Here is a 22705-nt window from a genome sequence, read left to right as displayed (position 1 = left end):
GTGTGGCTGCTGCAGAGCTGATGGAGTTGATGTACCTGCATATCCTTCATGTCCTTTTCTAGCCGCAGTCTCTCGCTCGTCTCCGTTTCCAACAGCTGTGATGTAGACTCGGCGGAGTTCCTCTCATCAGACAGCTCGGCTGTTAGCTCTGTTATCTACATAAAAATACAAACATTTATTTGATTATCTAAATAAGCACATACCTCAGACTCTTTTTAGTATATATATAAAAGCATTATAAGATGCCTGGAACACAGATGTCTAACATACTTTATTCTTATTGGTCAACCATACCATTAAGTGATGTAAAATTGTTCAATAACAACTCCAAATATGGCTTTTAAGTGTAATTAATTAATTAATTTAATGGCGGTACTGTATCTCCATGCTTTTCCAATAAAGCTTGTCCCGAAAGAAAAGTTATTAAGTTTAAGAGACACGTTTGGTCTTCAGAAACCAAAAATTAGCACTTTAATGTAGTTCTGCTTTGCTCCATTTTTCTGTTCACACCTGCTTTGCGTAATTCGGAAGTAAAACCAGATTCATGTCTTACTTTACTTTCCAAACGATCTGTGGTCAGTCGCAGCTCGTTCCTTTCCTTCTCCACCCTTTCTAGCTTCAATTTCAGATGCATGATCTCCTCCTACAAGTCAGACATGAGAAATGTATCACAAGTGAAAGCAAACCAGACAATGGTGAATATGAAGATAAGAACAAGGCAATCGTTGGCCTGAGGTTATGTTGAGCTAATATTTATTTGTCAGATTATCTTTCTGCCTTCGGATGAATTCAAAAATAGGCCAGACAGGAATGCAACGTCTTTGAGGTAAGAATGAGATTTGACAGAGCTGAAATCAAAGAGATGTCTCTCTCGCTATAGAAATGATGCAACGAGAGTCTTCAGATCACCTTACCTTTGAGGCAAACACGTCCACGCATACAGGTAGAAAAATATTGATGTTCTTTCTGCTGAAATAAACATCTTAAACCAGTCTGACACGGTTTACTGGTCTCCTAGCCTATAGTGAGGCTGGTCTGTTGGCTAGTTTTATAGGGGTGTTCATAAGCAGCTTAAAATAGCTTAGACTAGAAACTATCTTAGGTTTAAGATGGTTTATTTGAAGGAAACCATAAAAAAATCTGTCAGACAGACTCACGTCTTTTCCTCGAATCTGTTCTTCGGTGAGCTGAACTTCCACTAAAGGCCGTACGGTGGTGAAGAGCTTCCACCAGGGCCAACCCTTCACACCACGATTCTTAGTTATGTTTTTCTGGATGCAACGGATGGCTAAGTCTTGGATCTGCTCGAGAGAGAGAGAAAGAGAGAGAGAGAGAAAGAGAGAGATATGACATCCGATATAAATTATTGATTATGTGACACATTTATAAGTCTACATGCATAGCGTGGATGTTTACGATAGCAGTACCGACAACTGAACTGATGCTGATAGCCATCACTAGACCAAATAGTGGCATTTTGGACATGCTATAAAAAATGATCTGTGGTGTATTTTGAGCTGAACCTTCACTGACACATTCTAGGCACGCGTGAGACTTAAATTACACCTTGGGCATAATCTTGGCTCTTTAGCAAATACACTCCAAAACATACAAGAGAAATTAATGTTTACATTCTTTACCTTTCTTTTTTTAAAGGCCTGTCGGGACAGAAATCCCCTGCAGGCTGCCTGGAAAAGTGTAATGTTTTGTCTGGTGTGTTCATCTCTCTGAGCTTCAAGTTTAGCCACCGTTCCAGCCCTGAAAAACACCTGACAAACAAACACAAACGTAAATAAAGTATACAGTATTGTTCATTGTTAGTTCGTGTTAGCTAATGCATGAACTAATTGTGTACAACCTTATATATAATAATACATACTATAATTTTTTTTTAAATAAATTAAAATATGATAAAAATATTTTTATTTAACATAAAAATATATTTAATGACATGATTTAATTTCTTTAGAGCAATATTTTTCTGGCGCATACAGAAAGAGGTTTCCTCAGCTATAGGGAAACATTATTATACAGCTGTAGCTATTTTTTGCTATCATAGAAATGCAAAATTGTGGACTGCATTTTTAAATTTGACCAGAAACATTTACATCAAATAAAACAAAAAAAATAATAATCCTTAACGGATATAATAATTATTTTATTATTTATATAATAAAAAATGTTTTATATATATATATATATACATATACATATATATATACATATATATATATATATATATATATATATATATATACATATATATATATATATATATATATATATATATATACATATATATATATATATATATATATACATACATATATATATATATACATACATATATATATATATATACATACATATATATATATATATATATACATATATATATATATATATATATATACATACATATATATATATATATACATACATATATATATATATATATATATATATATATATATATATACATACATATATACATATATATATATATATATATACATATATATATATATATATATACATATATATATATATATATATATATATATATATATATATATATATATATATATATATATATATATATATATATATATATATATACATATATATATACATATACATATATATATACATATATATATATATATATATACATATATATATATATATATATATAAATAACAGTGGCATATTTTGTCGTATTGGGTTGGGGTTGTATGAACAATATGAATCAATGTCCATTTAATGAATTTTTTGAGCTTATTATTCATTGTGAGTTACTGTCACAGTCAAGGCCGAGCAGAACTGACAGGCGATGTCAGTAGAGTTGAAAATCAATGCATTCTGTTGCTTGAATCCTTTAGTGAACCATCCTTGACATTGTAATCCGTTTCTGAGCGTGGTTCACCTCCCGCGAATCCAGAAGGCAATTTTAAATGCCACAAAATAATTACTAACTATTCCAACTCATAGTACGGTTCAATAAATACTCATTCTTCAGGAGGGCCTTGTTTACACACGCTCCTGTTTTTCTTGGAGTCGTTCAGTCCTCCGTGATTTTCCAGCTGATGGGATTAAACAGCGGAGCACCAGTGTCTGTTTAGACTGATTAGCATTGTAGCAGGACGCCATAAAAACAGAAAAAATACGCAAACAAACAAAACTGCTCACATGGTGATGGGGGTTTCTTACGCCTGGTCAATAAAATCATGCAGCAGTGGATAGAAAAAAATACAGTAGCAGTGCTGAAGCTACTTTAAATTGCAAACTGAGTTAAACTACAGTCAAGCAAATCTTAAGTAGCTTGTTGCAATGAAAAATAATCTTTGCTAAAGGAGAAAATATTATATTTTATTAAAACATAAAATAATAATTATGACATGATTTAAAGGGATAGTTCGGCTAAAAATGATATTAAACCCATGATTTACTCACCCCCAAGCTGTCCGAGTTGCATATGTCCATCGTTTTTCAGACAAACACATTTTCGGATATTTTATAAAATGTTTTAGATCTTTCAGTTGATTAAATGTAATGTTACGCGGTCCACCCATAGTCCACGACCTTCAAGTCCAAAAAAAGTGCGTCCATCCTTCACAAATTAAATCCAAACGGCTCCAGGATGATAAACAAAGGTCTTCTGAGGGTAATCCGCGCGGTGTTGTTGTAGAAATATCCATATTTAAAACTTTATTAACGAAAATAAATACCTTCCGGTAGCGCCGCCATCTTAGTCGCGTCCGCATTCAGGATGAGAGCTTACGCAGCCTACGGAGGTTTCTCTGCTGCTGCTCTGTGCCCCCGCCCTCAGAATTTGTCATACGTCACTAAGAAAAGTGCGTACACTACGCTAATACTCTCTCCTGAATACAGAGGAGTCTAAGATGGCGGCGCTACCGGAAGGTATTTATTTACGTTAATAAAGTTTTAAATATGGATATTTCTACAACAACACCACGCGGATTACCCTCAGAAGACCTTTGTTTATCATCCTGGAGCCGTTTGGATTTAATTTGTGAAGGATGGACGCACTTTTTTTGGAGTTGAAGGTCGTGGACTATTGGTGGACCCCGTAACATTACATTTAATCAACTGAAAGATCTAAAACATTTTCTAAAATATCCAAAAATGTGTTTGTCTGAAAAACGATGGACATATGCAACTCGGACAGCTTGAGGGTAAGTAAATCATGGGTTTAATATCATTTTTGGCCGAACTATCCCTTTAATTTCTTTACAGCAATAATTTCCTGGTGCATACAATTGAGGTTTTCTCAGCTGGTCACATCCTTACAGCCGCAATTTGTAGCTTTTTTTGGTTAACAATAAACTAAAAATCATTTATTGAGCAAGAACATAAAACATTTGTTCAAAGCTGTTTTCTTAAATCAAATTTCAATGGTAAGATTGTAACAATGATTTATAAGTCGAGTTGTCGGGTACGATTTTGCAAGTAAAGTGAGTTCAAATTCACAAAGAAATTGAAATAAAAAACTTTTTTAAATAATGCGAATAAAGAAAAGACTTATCTGTAAGTGTCATTATATATAAAAAAAATAATCATGTGCCCTTATAATCTTTTATCAAAAATGCCTGAAAATGGCTGAGTTATTATGGGGACTATTTTTGGCTGCTGCGTAATATCACTACGCCTGCTGCAGCCATGATACAGCAGCAAAGTCCTTGATTATTACGCCAGAATGAGTGTATAGTCCTAGTCATATCTGCCTAGAAAATCGCAACTTTTAATTTTCTGCCGGCCTTAGTACACAATGTAACTACAGAAGAGTCAAGTTTTAAATAGGAAAAATATCGAAACTCTTTGGTTATTTTTAAGCGTGATGCTAATGGTCTAATCAGATTCAATGGATTATGCTAAGCTATGCTAAAAGTGGTTCCGCCAGACCCGGAGATCAGAATGGATTCCAAAACAGTAAAAATCAAAATGTTTAACTCTAGGGGAGCTGGAAAATTAGCATATTTTCAAAAAAGTGGATGTCCCTTTAAATAAGATAAGCACCGAAAAGTGCAGACTGCAGCTTTATTTTGACCATAAAAATGTACATCAAATAAGACTAAAAACCATAATAATCTAGGACAAAAACAAAGCACAGACTAAATTATACTCATAAATAAAGATTTGACTCACCTGCATCCCTTGATGCTTTACAGAACGAACTGAAATATATGCACTGTATGTGTGTATTGGTGGCTTACCCTGCTTAAGCCCATGTGATAGCTGCTCTTCTCCAGTTCCAGAGACTCCAAAAGTTCCTCTACGGCCTGTAACAACACACACACGATCACGTCACACCTGTAGTTCACAAAGTCTACATTACTAAAACACGACTGACCTCTGTGCGGATCTATAAAACACACACACTGGTTACTCTCTGCTGTGCAGTCCCTAAACTGTCCAGACGACCCCTATAGTGACCCTCTGTCTCATGCAGAAAGGTCTTGAGAACTCGATCTATCTGAAAGGCCCCATCTAGATTACAGCACTAAAGGGGAACTGGCCCAGAAAAACTGAAGGGCCATTGTTTGTACGCAAAGAAAGGCCGTCCTCTGAGACGATGATAAAAGGGGAAACAGGGTTCTACATCTCTGTATCTCTCTTTATGTCTGTGTCTTTCCTGATCTCTCATTTTGCATCTTTTCTTTCTTCAACCACACTGTAAAAAAAATTCCGTAGAAATTGCAGCTGGGTTGCCGGTAACTTACCGTAAATTTTAATTTATGTTTTTTACTGGCAACATTTTGTTCAAAGTTAAATGAACATTAAACATTTACAAGTGTTTGTCTTTACAGAGTAAAACTAAAAAAACAGCATCAAGCAAAACGTTCTGGGAAACAAAATCTGAAGCAAAAAACAGAAAAAGGTTGATGATGATTTCTGGTTCCCAGAATGCTTTGCATGAGGCTGTTATTGTATAGTTTTATTCTGTAAAGATAAAGACTTGTTAATATTTAAAATTTATTTAACTTTGAACAAACTCTTGCCAGTAAATAACATAAATTTAAATCTACGGTAAATTACCGGCAACCCAGCTGCAATAACATTGTAATTTCTACGGAATTTTTTTACAGTGCAGGGCTTTCAACACCACTGACCTCGTCTGTTGTTTTACAGAAAGAGGATGGGGCACCTTTATGCACTCTGTTTAGCCTTAAATGCTTATAGTCAGGATTCAACTTTCACCCCTTCGAGATGTAAAGAGTAGATTGGTACATCTGTAATCTATTAGGTTGTCGTTCTTAAACTGCGTATTATGTTTACATTAATAATATTTCCTGTAGCTGAATTTACAGTAAATCATTGCATTAGCAATGCAAAGGTCAGGGGTTCGAACCCCCTGCATTGCATAAATGTAAATCCGCTACATAACATACTAAGAAAATAAATACACTTGGCGACTCAGGGTCATGTTACAGTTAAGTTTCTGTATAAATCTCTTTTTTTTAAACACAGGGCCAAACTTGAGATTCAGAAACTGCATGGACACACATTTTCCAAGCTGATAATTGCAGTACTTTTGGGCATTTAGTGAGCACTAAAGCCCAGAACAATTACTACATTTCACCTGTCCTGTATGCATTGATCCGAATCAGAGACCCGACCCAGTCATCACAATTACAAAGTTTATTTCTGTCATGTCAAAAGCTCTCATTGTATTCCTCGCATGCCCATTAGATTCTTAACCCCTCTACTCACTCGTTTCTCATCCTTGACGATGTAGTTTCGACCCAGTTTTTTTGTCAAATGAGGAGCCAGAACATCGAAGCGTCGCCTGAACTCAGAGAAGACCATGTGATCTGGGTAACCTGCACATAAGATACAGAGATCCGGTTCATTGACTAATTCTTGCTACACATTGGCTCGGTAAGAACAATAGGGTCAAACTGGACTTGCACATGCATCTTCTCTTACCTTGCCTATAAATCCTCAAGCTGTCCAGCAGTTTGAAGCCACGAACCTGAGCTCGGAGCAGAGCTACATCCAACTGCACAAGTCCAGGGTCGCTTTCCCCTGGCACCTCTGGGGACCCTGGTGCCCGCAGGGCCTCCGCTCGTGGTAAGAGACAATGCACGAAGTGAACTTTGGATCTCCGCACTGTGTCTACCAATGCATCCTGATAAAAAGAAACATAGAATTGTTGCTATTATTGATAGTCAAGTAGCTCAATTGCATAAGCAGCACTGCAAGTCGCTTTAGATAAAAGCTTCTGGGAGATGCATGAATGTAAACTTTATTATTGTTTTTGATTCTTGTCCACAATGGCAACATGAGTTGATTTTTTGGCAGATTATGAATTTTAGACTTCAATCAGAAACAAAACTGAAGCTAGTAAAGTTACACAAAATACATTTACATAATAAAACATTACACACAATATTAGAATTATTTTATTAGGTCGGCACTATTGGACAACCAAAGACCCTTTTGAAAGCTCTTACCACTTGAAGTTTAATCTGAAGACAGAGGGATTTCTTCTTGACAGCAGCCATGCCGGTAGTAAAAGTCTTCCTCATGCCGGTGGCCCGACGCATGGCAAGCTGAGAGACGCCCTCCAGTCCAGCGATAGAACCGGTCAGAACCGCAGCGCTGCTGGAGCGGCCCGCAAACATCGCACTGATGCTCTTTCTATTAAAACCGAAGAGTAAACATTAGTTTGTTTTTATTCAGTCGCTATTCTTATGCAATAAAGAAAAAAGTAAATTTTCTCAAACAGGGCACTGAGGGGTTTTTGAAGTCAAATAAAGAGCTTGAATGCAGTGTCTATGTGTTTGTTTAGCTTAAATGTGCCCAAATGCGTTTACGGCAAAGCATTGTGGGTAAATCTTACTTCTGGGTGTTCTGCAGGAGATTGGCTGCATTCTGAGGGTTGGGGTTTAGCTTGGCGAGGTTAAGCCAACCACTGGTGTCGTATTCAACCCAATCGGTCCCGTGAGTGTGACCTAGCAGGAAGTGATGCGACTTTTCACTCTTTAGCAGCACTGTTTGACCTGGAATAAAAAAACACACATTGGTGTAACCTAGGGGTGTAATTGGTGTAATTAAATCATTGCAGCCTTAAGATATTCTTACGAATATAACATAGCTTTAACAGTCTGTGTGTGTTTAAGAAAGACCTTTGCTTTCCCCTTCCGAAGGGCCGTAGTAACTGAAGAGTCTCTCCAAGACTGTGTCCTCCGACCCACCCGGCTGCAAAACCTCCTCCTCCATCAGCCAGAACAGACCTCTCGTCTCATCTGTCCGGGACAGGGTGCGCATCTGATCCAAAACGCACAAGAAATCACAGCGACACAGTTTTAATCAGGTAACACACAAGTCTTTCTGGTGAGGATCATCTTATTTTTATAAACAGTTTAACCCCTTAGGCTTCACACCAGCCTTTTGAGTGGGGCGTGAAAAGTTGATGTGAATCTTCAAATTAATATAACGCTGGCATTTTTTGGTCTAGTAGCCTAATCTTTTATGTCTTTTCACTGACGTGTATGGAGGTGAAAATATTAAAAAGAAAAAATGTTATAGCAGTTTAAATTTATTTTAATAAATAAAAATAATCCAATAAAATATTACTTTTATAAATAAAATTATAAACATTTTCACAAAAGTAATAATATAATGTAAACATGAAGCTATAAGTCTGAAGCATTTGTGATCCAAATTTTAAGTTAAAAATCACCAAAAATTAGGTTTGTGTCACACTTTTAGTAGTTTTACCAACAACAGCCACTAGGTGTCAACGATTTGCTGCATACTCTTGTCACAAATTAATAAGTTACTGTCACTCCATTATTATTACTGCTAAAACATTTTGAAATATAAAAACTACATTCTTAGAGCTTTCCAATGTGATGCATGTTTGTAGATATATAATAGGATATAGTGTTATGAATATAGAAAATGTATATGCATTCCTATGGGGGGGGGGGGTCACGTAACAAAAAAACTGTCACAAAATTATTTTATATCATCAGATGACCTTAAAATATAAAAACAACATTCTGAGAGTTGTCCATTGATATATAGCTTATCAAGATTTTTTGGGTTTAGAGTGAGGATTAAGTGTTATAAATATGTAATTACAAATTGGGCCCACATGTGGGCCCGTGACCTTTTAGAAAATGACTCTCACTGCGTCATAATTTCCTCAAAATGGTGCCAAAATATGAAAACTACACTCTCAGAGCTTTCCAATTATATATAGTTTGTCAAGATATTTTAGGTTTAGATAGGTTATTATTGTTACAAATATATAACAACAACATGGGCCAACCTGTGGACCCGTGGCATTTTAGAAAATGGCTCTCACTATGTCATTCATTTCCCAAAATCCTGATTATTAATTCATATGCAAAACACTAAAGTAAATGGGTTAAGTATTGGATTCAGTTTGATTTTCAGTTTCGATCATCAAAAGATAAATGTTTCTATTGAAAAGTAAAGTAGAGGTGAAAAAGCAAAGTAGTTATTGTCAGAGCTCTTATTATGGCACTTGCACAATCGAATGTCACATCATCAATAGATGTGCATGATTCATTCATAATACAGTTCATTCACATGAACTGCATGTGTATAAAAGCCGTCTTACCAGGGCTTGACTGGAGGACTGATCAATCACAGCTACCGATCGAGATGGACTGGGCTCCAAGTCATCCAATGTGATCTCAATGTTTTCCTAGAGAAGCAGAGATCTTTAACCACAGACAAGATACATTTTACGAAATGAATTATATCCATGCCCACAGAGAACCCACCAGGAATAAATGTTACATTAATCCACGAGATGGTCCCAGAGCGCCTACATTTTATAAAATACATTAATTTATCACTGGTAAAGTAGAATTTTAACTTTTGGGGGAACTATCTCTTTAAATACATTTTCATGGTACCTCTTTGTAACGCTCCAGCTCCTGTACGAACGTTCTCTCCTGGAAAAGCATCTGCAGGCGTTCTTGAGTGTAATTATGACACAGTTCTTCAAACGTGGCCCCGCGCCGGTCCTTCACCTGCCGTGGGTTCTGAAATCCAGGGGTGTCCACAATGAGCAGGGAACACAGAGAATGTTGACTTGACTTCAGAGCTCTAAAGATAAATCGAAAGAGACCGGAATGAGTCTTCCATTTGTATTAAAAAGGTCTCGCCGTGGTGGCCACTGATCACTGACCTGTTAATAAGAGACACCAGGAGCGTGAAAAGCTCAGTGTATAAACCAGACGCCATGGACTCTAAACATTCAGCTGCGGTCGCTTTGGACGCTGAAACACATGCAAGAACACTGGTGTAAGATGAGAAGCTTGAAAAGAATTTGTCATGGAATAAATAATACAATCAAATCTGGTACCCGAGCTATCAGTATCTTCTGTACTTGGCCGCAAGCTGGATGAACGGGGCAGAGAGCCCTTGCCATGTGGTCTAAAGATAGCGGATGAGAGATCTTCCAACGAACAGCCCAGGAGATAGGAGGCTTTCTGCGCCCACTCGTGTCGAGCAAACTGCTTACGGCCCGCTGATGGAATCAGGTTGGATGTACAGAAGAAAACAAAAAAACTGAACTTGAAATCATATTACGTTGAACCACAAGCTACTTGAAGCTCTCTGGTCAAGTTTCCAAATTTGAGCCTGACATATACACTCTTAGAAAGGATGTGTTAAAATCAACACACCAGTGTTGTCTTATCCACACATTTGTGTAATTATTTACTTTTAACACAATTTGTGTTTTATTTGAACACAACATTACACATAATGTGTTAAAAGCATAACAAACAAATAAATTAACACATCCTTTCTTAAAGGGAGAGTTCACCCAAAAATGAAAATAATGTCATTAATGACTCACCCTCATGTTGTTCCAAACTCATAAGACCTTGAAAATCTAGTAACAGTATACTGTCCATGTTCAGAAAGGTATTAAAAACATAATTAAAGTAGTCCATGTGACATCAGTGGGTCAGTTAGAATGTGTTGAAGCATCGGAAATCCATTTTGGTCCAAAAATAAAAATTACGACTTTATTCAGCATTGTCTTCTCTTCCGCGTCTGTTGTGAAGCGCATGCGTGAGACTAAAATCATGTGACTGCAGTGACGCTGATGACGTACGACATGGCCGACGTGTTATTTGGTGCGCCCCAGCTGTTTTTTTTGTGCGCCCGGCTTCGTTTACAGTTTGAGGATAACACGTCATCCGCGCCACTGCAGTCACGTGACTTTAGTCTCGCGCATGCGCTTCACAACAGACGCGGAAGAGAAGACAATGGTGAATAAAGTCGTAATTTTTGTTATTTTTGGACCAAAATGTATTTTCGATGCTTCAACACATTCTTACTGACCCACTGATGTCACATGGCCTACTTTGATGATGTTTTTAATTCCTTTCTGGACATGGACAGTTTTCAATGAAGAGATTTTCAATGAAGGGTCAACAAGCTCTCGCACTAAATATAAAACATCTTAAACTGTGGTCAGAAGATGAACGGAGGTCTTACGAGTTTGGAACGACATGAGGGTGAGTCATTAATGACATTATTTTAATTTTTGGGTCAACTATCCCTTTAAGAGTGTATGTCATAGCAAAAGCCAACAATACATTGTGTATGGGTCAAAATACAAATAAAATACAAATTTAATTGTATTTATACAAATATGGATCAAAAATAATTAGGATATTAAATAAATTCATGTTCCATGAAAATATTTTGCAAATTTCTAAATATATATAAAATGTATTTATCATAAGTAATATGTGTTGCTTAGGACTTCATTTGTACAACTTTATTTAGATTTTTTGCAACCATTAGATTCAAGATTTTCCAATAGTTGTATCTCGGCCAAATATTGTTCTATCCTAACAAACCAAACACAGGGTTCACACGGGTCATGGAATTTCTGGAATATTATGGAATTTTAAAAGGTCTTTTTCAGACATTTAAGGTCAGGGAATTTTATTTTGCCCAAATCATGGAAAATCAGGGATTTTTGTTTGCTGCTTTAAATTTTAGCTTCCATTTATGAAAATGTAATCCGCTTGTTAACTTGTAACGTAAGGAATACCACGTGTCCAAGCCTCCGCTGACTACAATTTAAACAGCTGTTTTTGGCACTGTTTATTAATTTCACGCATTAAGGCTACATTTTTATAAATTCATTGTGTATACATTATCCAGGTTCACGGCATCCCGCACATAGTTCATAGAGATTCAGCTTTTGAGTCAGTGAAAGTCATGGTAAAGTCAGGGAATTTGACATTTGACTTCAAGTGGGAACCCTGCATACATCAATGGAAAGCTTATTTACTCAGATTTCAAAATAATGACCCTTAGACTGGTTTTGTGATCCAGGGTCATATATAAACAATTCATCTCCTGCATTGATGATCAAAGAGAACAAACTTTTTTATTCTGGCATTCAACATTAGAAAGTGGAAACACACAGACTCAAGGATAAGGCAGATGAAAGACAGATGCAGCTCTTTTAAGATGCAAAAAAAAACATGTAAAGAGAGAGAGAGAGAGAGAGAGAGAGAGAGAGAGAGAGAGAGAGAGAGAGAGATTACCTGCATCTGTCTCTGTGTTATGAGGGAAGCAGCATGCAACATCAATATGCAATAAAAACAAATGATTAAAAAGATAAAAAACAACAACGGTTATACACAGAGAAATGGTGTTTATTACTAAAAATAAAATGATGAATGTACATAAAAATTCTTAAACACACAAACACATGCCACCTGTTGCAAAGAGCCTAAAGAGTAAAACACTTTCTGCGTTATATGACTGAAAAGACTCTGCTGACTCTTAGTGGACAAATTTAAAAATGCACTTCATTGAAGTTAAAGGCAAGCTATTTTAGAGAGAGATTTTCCAATCTACACATGCATTCACACATCAGCATTGTTTTGCGCTTAATGTATTTTACCTTTGGTGGCACCAGCAGCACCCAGATGGTAAATGGCACCTAAGACCAACCAAACAGTTCTTTGCTCTTCAGTGGAGATGCCAAGGACCTTCATGGCAGCTTGTAGCTTAGTGAATTGCTGAGCAGCTTTCTGCTTATCCTCAGGCTGGACAACCAAATAAAGAGATACGATGTTTGTGCATTCATACATGTAAGTGAATGTAGTTTTGCAATTTATTGACGACGTGAGTGAAACCTCACACCTTGGAGAGAGGGTGAATCCCAAACACACTGTTTTCAGCAAAGTGATTGAAGTGAAGTTCAGTCCTGCAAGATACGAAACTCACATTAGCTGGTCAGCATCAATATCTTAGTTTCCTTATGTGAACATATTTTAGTCCCACATGAGACGGTGGAAATTATTAATATTTTTGGATGCTAACATTGGACAACCCAGTAAAAAAATGCTTAAGGCTGTGGTGGTTGGCTGGTCTTAGCTGGTTTCTCAACCTCACCAAGCTGCTTGTTAAAGGAATATTTCACTTTCATTAAACAAATGAATCATATCATTTACTCACCCCCATGTCATCCAAGATGTTTATGTCTTTCTTTGTTCAGTCGAGAAGAAAGTTTTTTGTGGAAAATATTGTTTTTATATAATGGTCTTTAGTGGACCTTAACAGTTTACAGTATCAATGCAGCTTCATAGGACTCTAAACAATCCCAACCGATGCATAAGGGTCTTATCTAGCAAAATGATCAACATTTTTAACAAATAATGACTTTTAAACCACAACTTTTGTCTTGGACTGGCCGTTTGATGTGCCTGTGTGACGTTACATATTACTTAATCACATCGAAATGTCACGCATGAGTGACGTATGCAAAACTACCGCCCCAGTGTTTACAAATGTGAAGAAAGAGGACCTGATGGAATGATACTAATTAATGTCTTTTTGTCAGTTTATTGTTTACAATGTGTGCGTTTCATATATGTAACACATGAACTTTCGACGTGATTACGTAATACGTAAGGTCGCGGTGGCGCCTCACATTGCTAGTGCAATACCAGAAATTGTGGTTTAAAAGTACTTTTTTGGCTAAAATGACGATCATTTAGTATAGATAAATCCCGATTTAAAGTAGTGCGTAAGCTCTATGCCGTAGGTTATCCGTAGCCTGTGCGTAGCTCTGGGTAGCTTGACGTGCACCTCACAAAATTTTGAACAGCGCGTCGCCATTTCAGGTGGTCAGACTGGGAGACCAATTGACTGACCATACTGTACTTAAAGGAACACTACACTTTCAAAATAAAGTGCAGTGTTTGGTCCACCAGAACCCCTCCCTTAAGGTAAAAAAAACTGCGTCATAGGTATTTCCATTTGCGACGGTAAAAACAAAGATGGGCCAAGTTGAGGAGTGATTTAACTCAAACTGCAACAAAAGTTGCTGTTTATTTACTTCCATCATTGCTGGTCTTCTCAAATCATACACAACAAGTTGGTGTTTCTTCTTCGTTTGTGGGTTAACTTGCCAAGCTTCTTCTTCTTTGACGGTCGCGCTGCTACTGTGGTTACACGTGTGGATACTGCCTACCAGCGGTCTGCGCGTGTGTTTGCACGTCAACGCATACAACGACGCAAAAGTATAAATGAAAACCGACGCAGAATCTACGCCATCCCGGCTACTCTGTAGGACCTACGCACAACTGTAACGAGCCCTTAAGACCCTTATGCCTCGGTTGGGATTGTTTAGAGTCCTTTTAGGGCGTTTTCACATTAGCACCCGGGTTCGATTGACATCAGAGTTCGGTACATTTGGATGATGTGAACGCTGTCTTCCGAACTCGGGTGCGCACCCGCGAAACATATTCGAGTCCGCTTAAAAAGGGTGGTCTGGGGTCCGGTTCATGTGAACTCCAGATCGGTTCGCTGCTAATGTGAGCGCAATCATACCAAATCGCGGAAGTGAACCGCTATTAATTACGTATTATATGGAATGTCCCACCAAAACAGACGTGTGTGTTTGTGTGCGTGCACTTACCTTGACAACAAAATGCATAGAATGCTTGCTTGACTTTTGTTCTTATTTTTTTAAACCTTTGGTTTTGTTTTCAAAGAAATAATACAGAAACGCACTTGCGTCTGTCTGCCCCAAACATACTAAAGTCGTTTCTATGACAACGGTCTGTCCGCCGACGTCAATTTTTGCGGAGGCATTCAGAAATCATCTCTCTGCTTGGAGTTCGGCAATCACGCTTGTCGTCTTCTCGTTTACAGCGGTTGCCAAGCAACATGAGAACGCGCCGGCTGCAGCTTGATGATGCAAGCGTACCGCGGTTCGGATGCAAAAATAATATGTGAACACAGTCCATGGGGGGCATGGGGAGGGGGGAGAAATCAAACTCGGGTTCGGACCAGGCAATCGCACCAAATGTAAAACCATCCTTAAACTGCATTGAAACTGTTGAGGTCCACTAAAGTCCACTATATGGAGAAAAATCCTGGAATGTTTTCCTCAAACAAAGAAAGACATAAACATCTTGAATGACATGGGGCTGAGTAAATTATCGGAATTTTTTTAATGAAAGTGTAGTGTTCCTTTAAGTACAGTATGGTCAGTCAATTGGTCTCCCAGCCTTACCACCTGAAATGGTTGAAGTATCTCTCACTTACCTTAAAGATGCATCTGCTCCCGCCATCAGATAGTAAAACACATTGAAACTCGATTCTCCCTCTGGTCGTCTGGTCACCCTGAACTTTTCCAGCAACATTGTCTGATAAAGAGATGTAAACCCAATCAGAGACAAACCCACCACTCATTTACATTTATGCATTTGCAAGCCACCTGGCTTACCTGAATAGATGCAGAAGCCACCTGCCCTGCCTGGTCAAAGTCCAGAGAAACGATGTGTGAAAAGCGACTGGCGTTCCCATTCATGGCCGTGCTGCTGTTTCCGAATGCCTCCAGGGCCGTGTAGACCGCCTGCCATTTCTCACCTGTGGGCACAGTGGGTTTACAAAGCTGAATGCGTTGTCATTACATTCCTACATTATTGGTAGAGCTCTACAAGTCCTTAATGTTTTGCATTAATAGTTTGTTTTCCTGCATGATTTACTGGTAAAACGTTATTTTACAGCTACATTAATATTAATGTAATAGGTTCTCTGTAGTGGTTAAAGGTGCTTTAGACTATAAAAACTGAAGAAAGAACTTTTATTCTGTCGATTTTTGATATATAAACAGTTAAAGGTGCCAAAGAATGCAGTAAAATAATATGTTAAAATTTTCTCTGATATCTAAATCGAAGGTATGTGGCTTTATTAAGTGCAAAAATTATCCAAAAAAAAACTGCTATTGAAAGATACCAAGGGGAGTATTTTCGAGAGCTGCGTAATATCATTGCGCCTCCTGCAGCCATGTAACGGCAGCAAAGTCCTTGATTATTAAACCAGAATAAGAGTATAGTTCCTAGTCATATTTCGGCCTAGAAAATCGCAACTTTTAATTTTCCGTCAGTTTTAATACACGATGTAACTACAGAAGAGTCAAGTATTAAATAAGAAAAACATCGAAACTCGTTATTTTTAGCGTGATGCTAATGGTCCAATCCGATTCAATGGATTATGCTAAGCTATGCTAAGAGTGGTACCGCCAGACCCGGAGATCTGCTGAATGGATTCCAAAACGGTAAAAATAAAATGTTTAACTCTAGGGGAGCTGGAAAATGTGCATATTTTCAAAAAAAGTGGACTGTCCATTAAAAGTTCCTGTTTCCTGCATTTTTTGGTTAATTAAAATCCTAGGAAAGATCACACACCTGAATAAACCTTCCCACTGCCGCCCGCGACGTTGACCAGGTACTGCAGGAGATGCTGGCAACTGGTAGACTTTCCACTGCCGCTCCTCCCCAGCATCACAATGGTCTGATCTTGACGCGTGGTCAACAGCTGACGATACGCAGACTGGGCGATGGCGAAGATGTGAGGGGCGGTTTCTTCTTTCCGACAACCCTTAAACATTTGCATCACCTGACACGACAACAGATCTCACATTAGCTTTCCCAAAGATGTGGGGATGAGTTCAAGATCATTCCGTGCAATTCGTACCTTCTCGGAGTACATGGCAGGAGTGCTGAGGGGGTTGATCACCAGCAGGCTGGGTCCGGCATAGGTGTGAATCAAGTTTCCGCCGTAGCGCTGACGCAGACTGTGAAGGATGCTGGACTCGTTGAGGTAGAGAAGAGAGGAGAGATCTTCCACCCGATCATATGACAGAGGATTCGCCTAAAAAAAAGATTATTTAAATGAGCCTCTTTGGGTTTGCATGACTATTGGATAATGCCATGTGGTTACACCTATAAACCACAAAACCATAAGGGTAAATTTTTTATTACAATTTTTTTTCAAACTAAACTCTTATACATCATCTGAACGCTGGAAAAATAGGCTTTCTATTGATTTATGGTTTGTTAGGATTGATTTATGGTTTGTTAGGATATCCTGGGACCAGGATATTTGGCCGAGAACTATTTGAAAATCTGGAATCTGAGGGTGCAAAAAAAAATATTTTGAGAAAATCAACTTATATTACTAATGATAAATAATTTTTTTATATATGAACATATATTTTTAATATCTTCATGGAACTTGATCTTCACAAAATCAATCATTTTGACCCATACAAATATACCCGTGCAACTAATGACTATATGTTTTGGGTCACAATGTAAATGCGACTCCACGCACCTTCTCCACATCATCCTCGTCAACCTCCAGTACCGTCCCATTATGCTCCAGTCTGATCTTCACTTTCCCCTCCGGAAGAGACCCAGCGTCCGTCTTGACTTGAGTCGCTGTACAGACAAAATTATTACATTTACATTTACGCATGTGGCAAACACTTTTATCGAAAGCGACATACAATGCATTCAATCTACACAGTTATACAGTATATGTGTGTTCCTGGGATCGAAACCATGACCTTTGCGCTGGTAACACAATGCTCTACCAGTTGAGCTACAGGAACAAATGAACAAAAAGCACTGCTTGTGAAGTCTCTTAGCAAGCATAGCTATGCACACCATTATAATTTACCTTAATTCAGAAACATTTAAAGGTGCATTGTGTAACTTTTAGAAGGATCTCTTGAAATAAATGCAATATAATATACATAACTATATTATTAGTGGTGTATAAAGACCTTACAAAATGAATTGTATTGTTTTTATTACCTAAGAATGAGCAGTTTTTATCTACATACATACATTGCGGGTCCCCTTACATGGATGTCGCCATTTTGCGCTACCGTAGCTTCTCTATGCGTTTCGAAAGGAAGGGTGAGCTGTGCACTGAGCTGTTGGTTGCACTTCACAATTTCACCGGTAAACATCTTCACAGTGGACCTTTAATTCACTGTTTCTGGATGGGATGCAGGACATTATACTGTAATATGCTAAATAGTGATAATATACTAACCCAAAGAGAAGCCATCTTTATGGACTAGCCAGACTTTCTCAGTGTTGTACCAGGCCTTCTCTGCCAGAAGCTGCTCTTCTGTTTTCACCTGTAGCAAAAAGACATAGAAACACACCCATACAGCTGTGCATTAGATTTCCAGTTACATTGTGACAATGGTGATTTTTCTCATTTTGTTGCTCTGTTTCAGATAAAGTAGACTGATATTGACTTTATAATGGAACAAATAAAAATGTTGGTTCGTCCAAACAAAACACATATAGCATAGTACAACACATTGTAGACGACATTCAACAGTCAACATAAAATACAGCACAACAATGCAGGCCTGCAACCTGAAGTCTCTAACTATGGACTAACTATACAACACAAGCATCAACAAGACGGTGATAACACAGAAAACTGCAAAAAGCTGAGACAGACCAAAGCAAATTGTGATTTATTAAAGCCACAATATGTAGGATTTTCACCACTAGAGGTCGCTATTACACAATGACAATGGCAAAACTTAATGACGTTATAAAGGAGAGTGGAATGATGAGGGATGTGTTTTCACCATCCAGAATTCGCTAGTCATGTTTACAGATTAAGTAATGAATTCGTGTTTTTTACCTGTATGTTTGATCACATTTTTCAAGTCATCGCATTACATTAGCTGCATGGCACAACAGCGGCGTGTTAGGTGCTGTATAACGGCCCCTTACGCATTTGTCCACTCGTGTTGCTTAAAAACTGAGAATAGCGCAAATATTAAGTCTCTAAAATGCCGCCAATTACAGTGGAAACAAGGGACGAGCATACCTGTCAACATTCCCGTTTTTCCCGGGAGTCTCCCTTATGCTGGGTGCACACCAAAAGATTTTATACATCTTATGAGATTTTCTAAATGTGATAGACCACAAACGTGAGGATAAAAAAATCCTAGTGTGTGTGGTGTGCCATGATGTGTCAAAGACAGCACACCACACACAAACAGATTTTCAACTAGAGTCTCTACTGTTAACACAGGAAATCTCGCAAAATCTCGCGAGACTTCAGAATAAGAATGGCGGACGATATGCAGGAAGAAATTTCAATGATAGTGTTTGGAATGATTTTTACAGAATATTAAAGGGGGAAAAAATAAAAGGGTTTGGGTGAAGTCATAGAGACAGCGGGAACATGGTCAAGTTTACTTTGCATCAACTTCACTTTGTGCTGCGTCATGACTGCTTCGGTCTTTCATCATCTCGCTTTCTGATTGGATATTGTTTCGTTTCACGTGATAATCTCATAGCGTGCACGCATTTGTCCTCGGGGTTCCCCCAACACATCAGGAGTTCTGATCGTAAATATTAAAGATGTTTATTATATGTAATTAAAAGGCCCTACCCTCGTTATATGAATAATCACATCAATTTATCATTCCAACCAAAAAGCATCCTACTCACAAAAAACACATCATATAATTTTGAACCCATTTTTTACCTCAACCTGGCAACCTACAACTCGATTGCGCTGTTGATATCTGTGCAAGTAGACAGGGGAAGTTGAATCAAGCATCACTTTTAAAAATGTAACATTTTTAGAAAGCTTAGGTTGTGCTACGGCAAAAAAAAAAGAAGATAGCTGAACCCCAAATGTTGGAATCCAAATGTTGACAGGCATAGGGACGAGCCATTATTTAAATGAGGAAATTCTCTGGATTTACAAATCCTTAACTTTTGGGATAATGCAAATACACAACTCCATAAATGTAAATGTATCACACTGTGCAAGTGGGTTTTGGATATTTAATCTTAAATATTGTGGCTTTAAAAAGAAGATCTAGGAGGATAAACCGAAAACTAACAGAATCAGTCTTCTTTATTACTCTGTGTTACTATACTGAGATCAGGTGGGTGCTAATGCAGAATTTCAGACAGGCAGAGCAGTGGCCAAACCTTAGATAAACTGGCAGCTTCATGGGCAGCCTGCAGGATTGCCACAGGATCCTCAACTGCCTTGGCCTGACGACGACCCGGAAAAACCCAGAGAGCAGGAGGTCAATATGTGTCAAATATACAACTCCTCAAGGCACTAACATGAATATAAATCCTCAAAGACAAAATTGAAAAAGGACGGAAGAAAGAAAGAAAGTACGGGTGTTTTATTTGCTGTAAAGCCCTGTTCCGGATGTTGCCGTTTCTCTGTGGTGGTGGGCATCACTTGGGGACCCTACGGATGGAGTCAGACAGGGTCAGCGGTAGACCCTGATCAGGTTTTTCGATAATCTCTCAGCTAAATTATTGTATCACACAAGGCTTAGCAGTTGTGGGACACACACCTGTTGGTTTGCAGCAAAGGAGCTCTGGACTGGAAGTTTCCCGGCAGGAGCAGCAGAAGGTTTTGTTACTCCCTTTACCTTCACAAACACCGCACATAAAGTATGCAGAGCGTCACTTCGCTTGCATATAAACACAACCACGAGCAGATGCTCAACAACCACCACAAAAACATTACAAGGGAAGGACCTTTAACTTGGGATTGTAACCAAACCAACTCACATGCAATGGAATTCCAGTCCTTTTAATACAAAATCAGGTACAAAATGTAATTATTAGCTTGCAAAGTCCTTGAAAGAAAAAAACAAAACTGACCTTAAAGGAATAGTTCCCTAAAAAAATATCAATAAAATAATTTACTCACCCTTCAATTGTTTTAAACATGCTGAATACAAAGGAAGATATTTTGAAGAATGTTTGTAACAAAGCAAATCTGGGGCACCATTGACTTCCATAGTAGGGAAAAATACTATGGAAGTGAAAGGTGCTGTTTGGTCTTCAAAATATCTCTGTGTTCAGCAGAACAATGAAATGTATACACGTTTGAGACAACTTGAGAGAGAATACATTTTCATTTTTGGGTGAACTGTCCCTTTAAGAGTCATTAGTAGCCTTCTATAAAGGTTACATGTTACGTTACTGCAGGCGCCAGTTGGTTTTAAAGTGAGACAGCAGTCAAAAAGTGCAGTGTTTATGTGACAAATCATTAGTTTTGTCTTTTAGATTTAGTTTCTTTCATGTATCCATTGCAACACAAACATGCGTAAAAACACATTCACATGCCTGTACCTCTGGCTTTTTAACAGCAGTGATCCGTGGGGCAGGAATAAAGCCTGCAGGGGGTGCTAATGGGTCGACTTTGGGTTTGGGGATAAACCCTGCCACTGGGGCAAACGGGTCGCGTTTTGGGGCGGGCACAAATCCCACTGGTGGTGCCAGGGGATCAGGTTTGGGCGTGGCTTGAGTGGAAGGATTAGGTTTCGGGGCAGGGATAAACCCAGTGGGCGGAGCCAGTGGGTTGGGCTTTGCAGCTGGAACAGGGCTAAAAGGAGGCAAAAAGCCTGCAGGAGGGGCAAGAGGGTCAGGTTTAGGAGCAGGTGGAGTAGAGGAGGATGGTTTGGGTTCCTCTAAAGGTGTCTCACTTGCATCATTGTTTTGCTGGCTTTCCTGTGTTTCTTTGCGTTCAGCGGCCCTCGAACGAGAGCGATGTTCTTTAGACCTCGCTCGACCCATTAAGCTGGTCAGCCCAAAGGAGATATCATCTCCATCTTCCTTGCTACCGGCTCGAATGGTGCGGCTAGTTTTGGGAACCGAAGTGGCTGCTGAAGGTTTTTCCTCTGTCTTCTGCGCGACCCTCTGCACCGCATTTACCACTCTCCTCGCAAACGGGTCAGACTCAAAATTGCCACTGCGCCCATTTGTGGGGCCGCTGCTTTTCTGGTCTACAATCGGTGAACGCTGTCGGTTTAGCGCTGTTGAAGGCTCTTGACCTCTTTGGGATTCGGATGCACCACTTATTGCGGTCTCAGACTGAGTCGTGCTGTCCTGTTCGTAGAATCCAAAATACATGGGCAGAGGTCAAATAAGACACTACTGTAATTACTACTGTAAATGATAGTACTATAAATGACTTCACGAAATAGAAGAAAAAAAAATTAAGAAAAAACTCCACTATGCAAAAACTTTTGACTATGCAACTTTTTGAAATATTGAAATTATACGGTTATTGCAAACCATAGCTTTATGCATATTGGGGTATGCACAAAAATATTATGTTTCAATGATTTTGGTATATCTTGTTGGCAATTTAGGGATGCATAATGATTAATCGCGATTAATCTATAGCAGAATAACAGTTTTTGTTTAAATCATATATGTGTGTGAACTGTGAATAATAATTATGTATATATACATATGCATACATGCATGTATAATTTTAAGAAATAATATATATTTATATATTAAGAATTTATATTTATATATAATATAAATTATACATAAAT

The 22705-nt window shown here is 38.2% G+C and overlaps 1 protein-coding gene across 10 annotated transcripts in view; it reads right to left on the bottom strand.

Moving 5' to 3' along the window:
* The window catches only part of myo18aa (myosin XVIIIAa), a 63046-nt gene that overhangs the window by 19064 nt on the left and 21277 nt on the right, over positions 1-22705 (bottom strand). For 4 of the 10 annotated variants that reach the window (XM_065260600.2, XM_065260599.2, XM_065260594.2 and 1 more), the window contains exons 2-27: positions 21492-22247; positions 20705-20782; positions 20521-20595; positions 20322-20387; positions 18400-18487; positions 17671-17777; positions 17032-17208; positions 16743-16953; positions 15779-15921; positions 15598-15698; positions 13186-13249; positions 12944-13088; positions 10370-10534; positions 10193-10283; positions 9918-10110; positions 9617-9703; positions 8151-8292; positions 7865-8024; positions 7476-7662; positions 6949-7150; positions 6733-6842; positions 5235-5300; positions 1641-1769; positions 1158-1301; positions 554-643; positions 36-155 (exon numbers count right to left, since the gene is read on the bottom strand). In XM_065260600.2, the coding sequence (XP_065116672.1) occupies positions 36-155; positions 554-643; positions 1158-1301; positions 1641-1769; positions 5235-5300; positions 6733-6842; positions 6949-7150; positions 7476-7662; positions 7865-8024; positions 8151-8292; positions 9617-9703; positions 9918-10110; positions 10193-10283; positions 10370-10534; positions 12944-13088; positions 13186-13249; positions 15598-15698; positions 15779-15921; positions 16743-16953; positions 17032-17208; positions 17671-17777; positions 18400-18487; positions 20322-20387; positions 20521-20595; positions 20705-20782; positions 21492-22247 (3897 nt within the window). Of the gene's footprint in view, positions 1-35; positions 156-553; positions 644-1157; positions 1302-1640; positions 1770-5234; positions 5301-6732; positions 6843-6948; positions 7151-7475; positions 7663-7864; positions 8025-8150; positions 8293-9616; positions 9704-9917; positions 10111-10192; positions 10284-10369; positions 10535-12943; positions 13089-13185; positions 13250-15597; positions 15699-15778; positions 15922-16742; positions 16954-17031; positions 17209-17670; positions 17778-18399; positions 18488-20321; positions 20388-20520; positions 20596-20704; positions 20783-21491; positions 22250-22705 lie in introns of all 10 variants that reach the window. The other 6 variants (XM_065260597.2, XM_065260601.2, XM_065260598.2 and 3 more) reach the window with 4 other exon arrangements.

The sequence above is a fragment of the Paramisgurnus dabryanus genome, chromosome 10 (genome assembly GCF_030506205.2).
Source record: "Paramisgurnus dabryanus chromosome 10, PD_genome_1.1, whole genome shotgun sequence".
Taxonomy (NCBI): Eukaryota; Metazoa; Chordata; class Actinopteri; order Cypriniformes; family Cobitidae; genus Paramisgurnus; species Paramisgurnus dabryanus.
The sequence above is the reverse complement of the archived record's forward strand: the minus strand, read 5'-3'. Positions and strand labels throughout refer to the sequence as shown.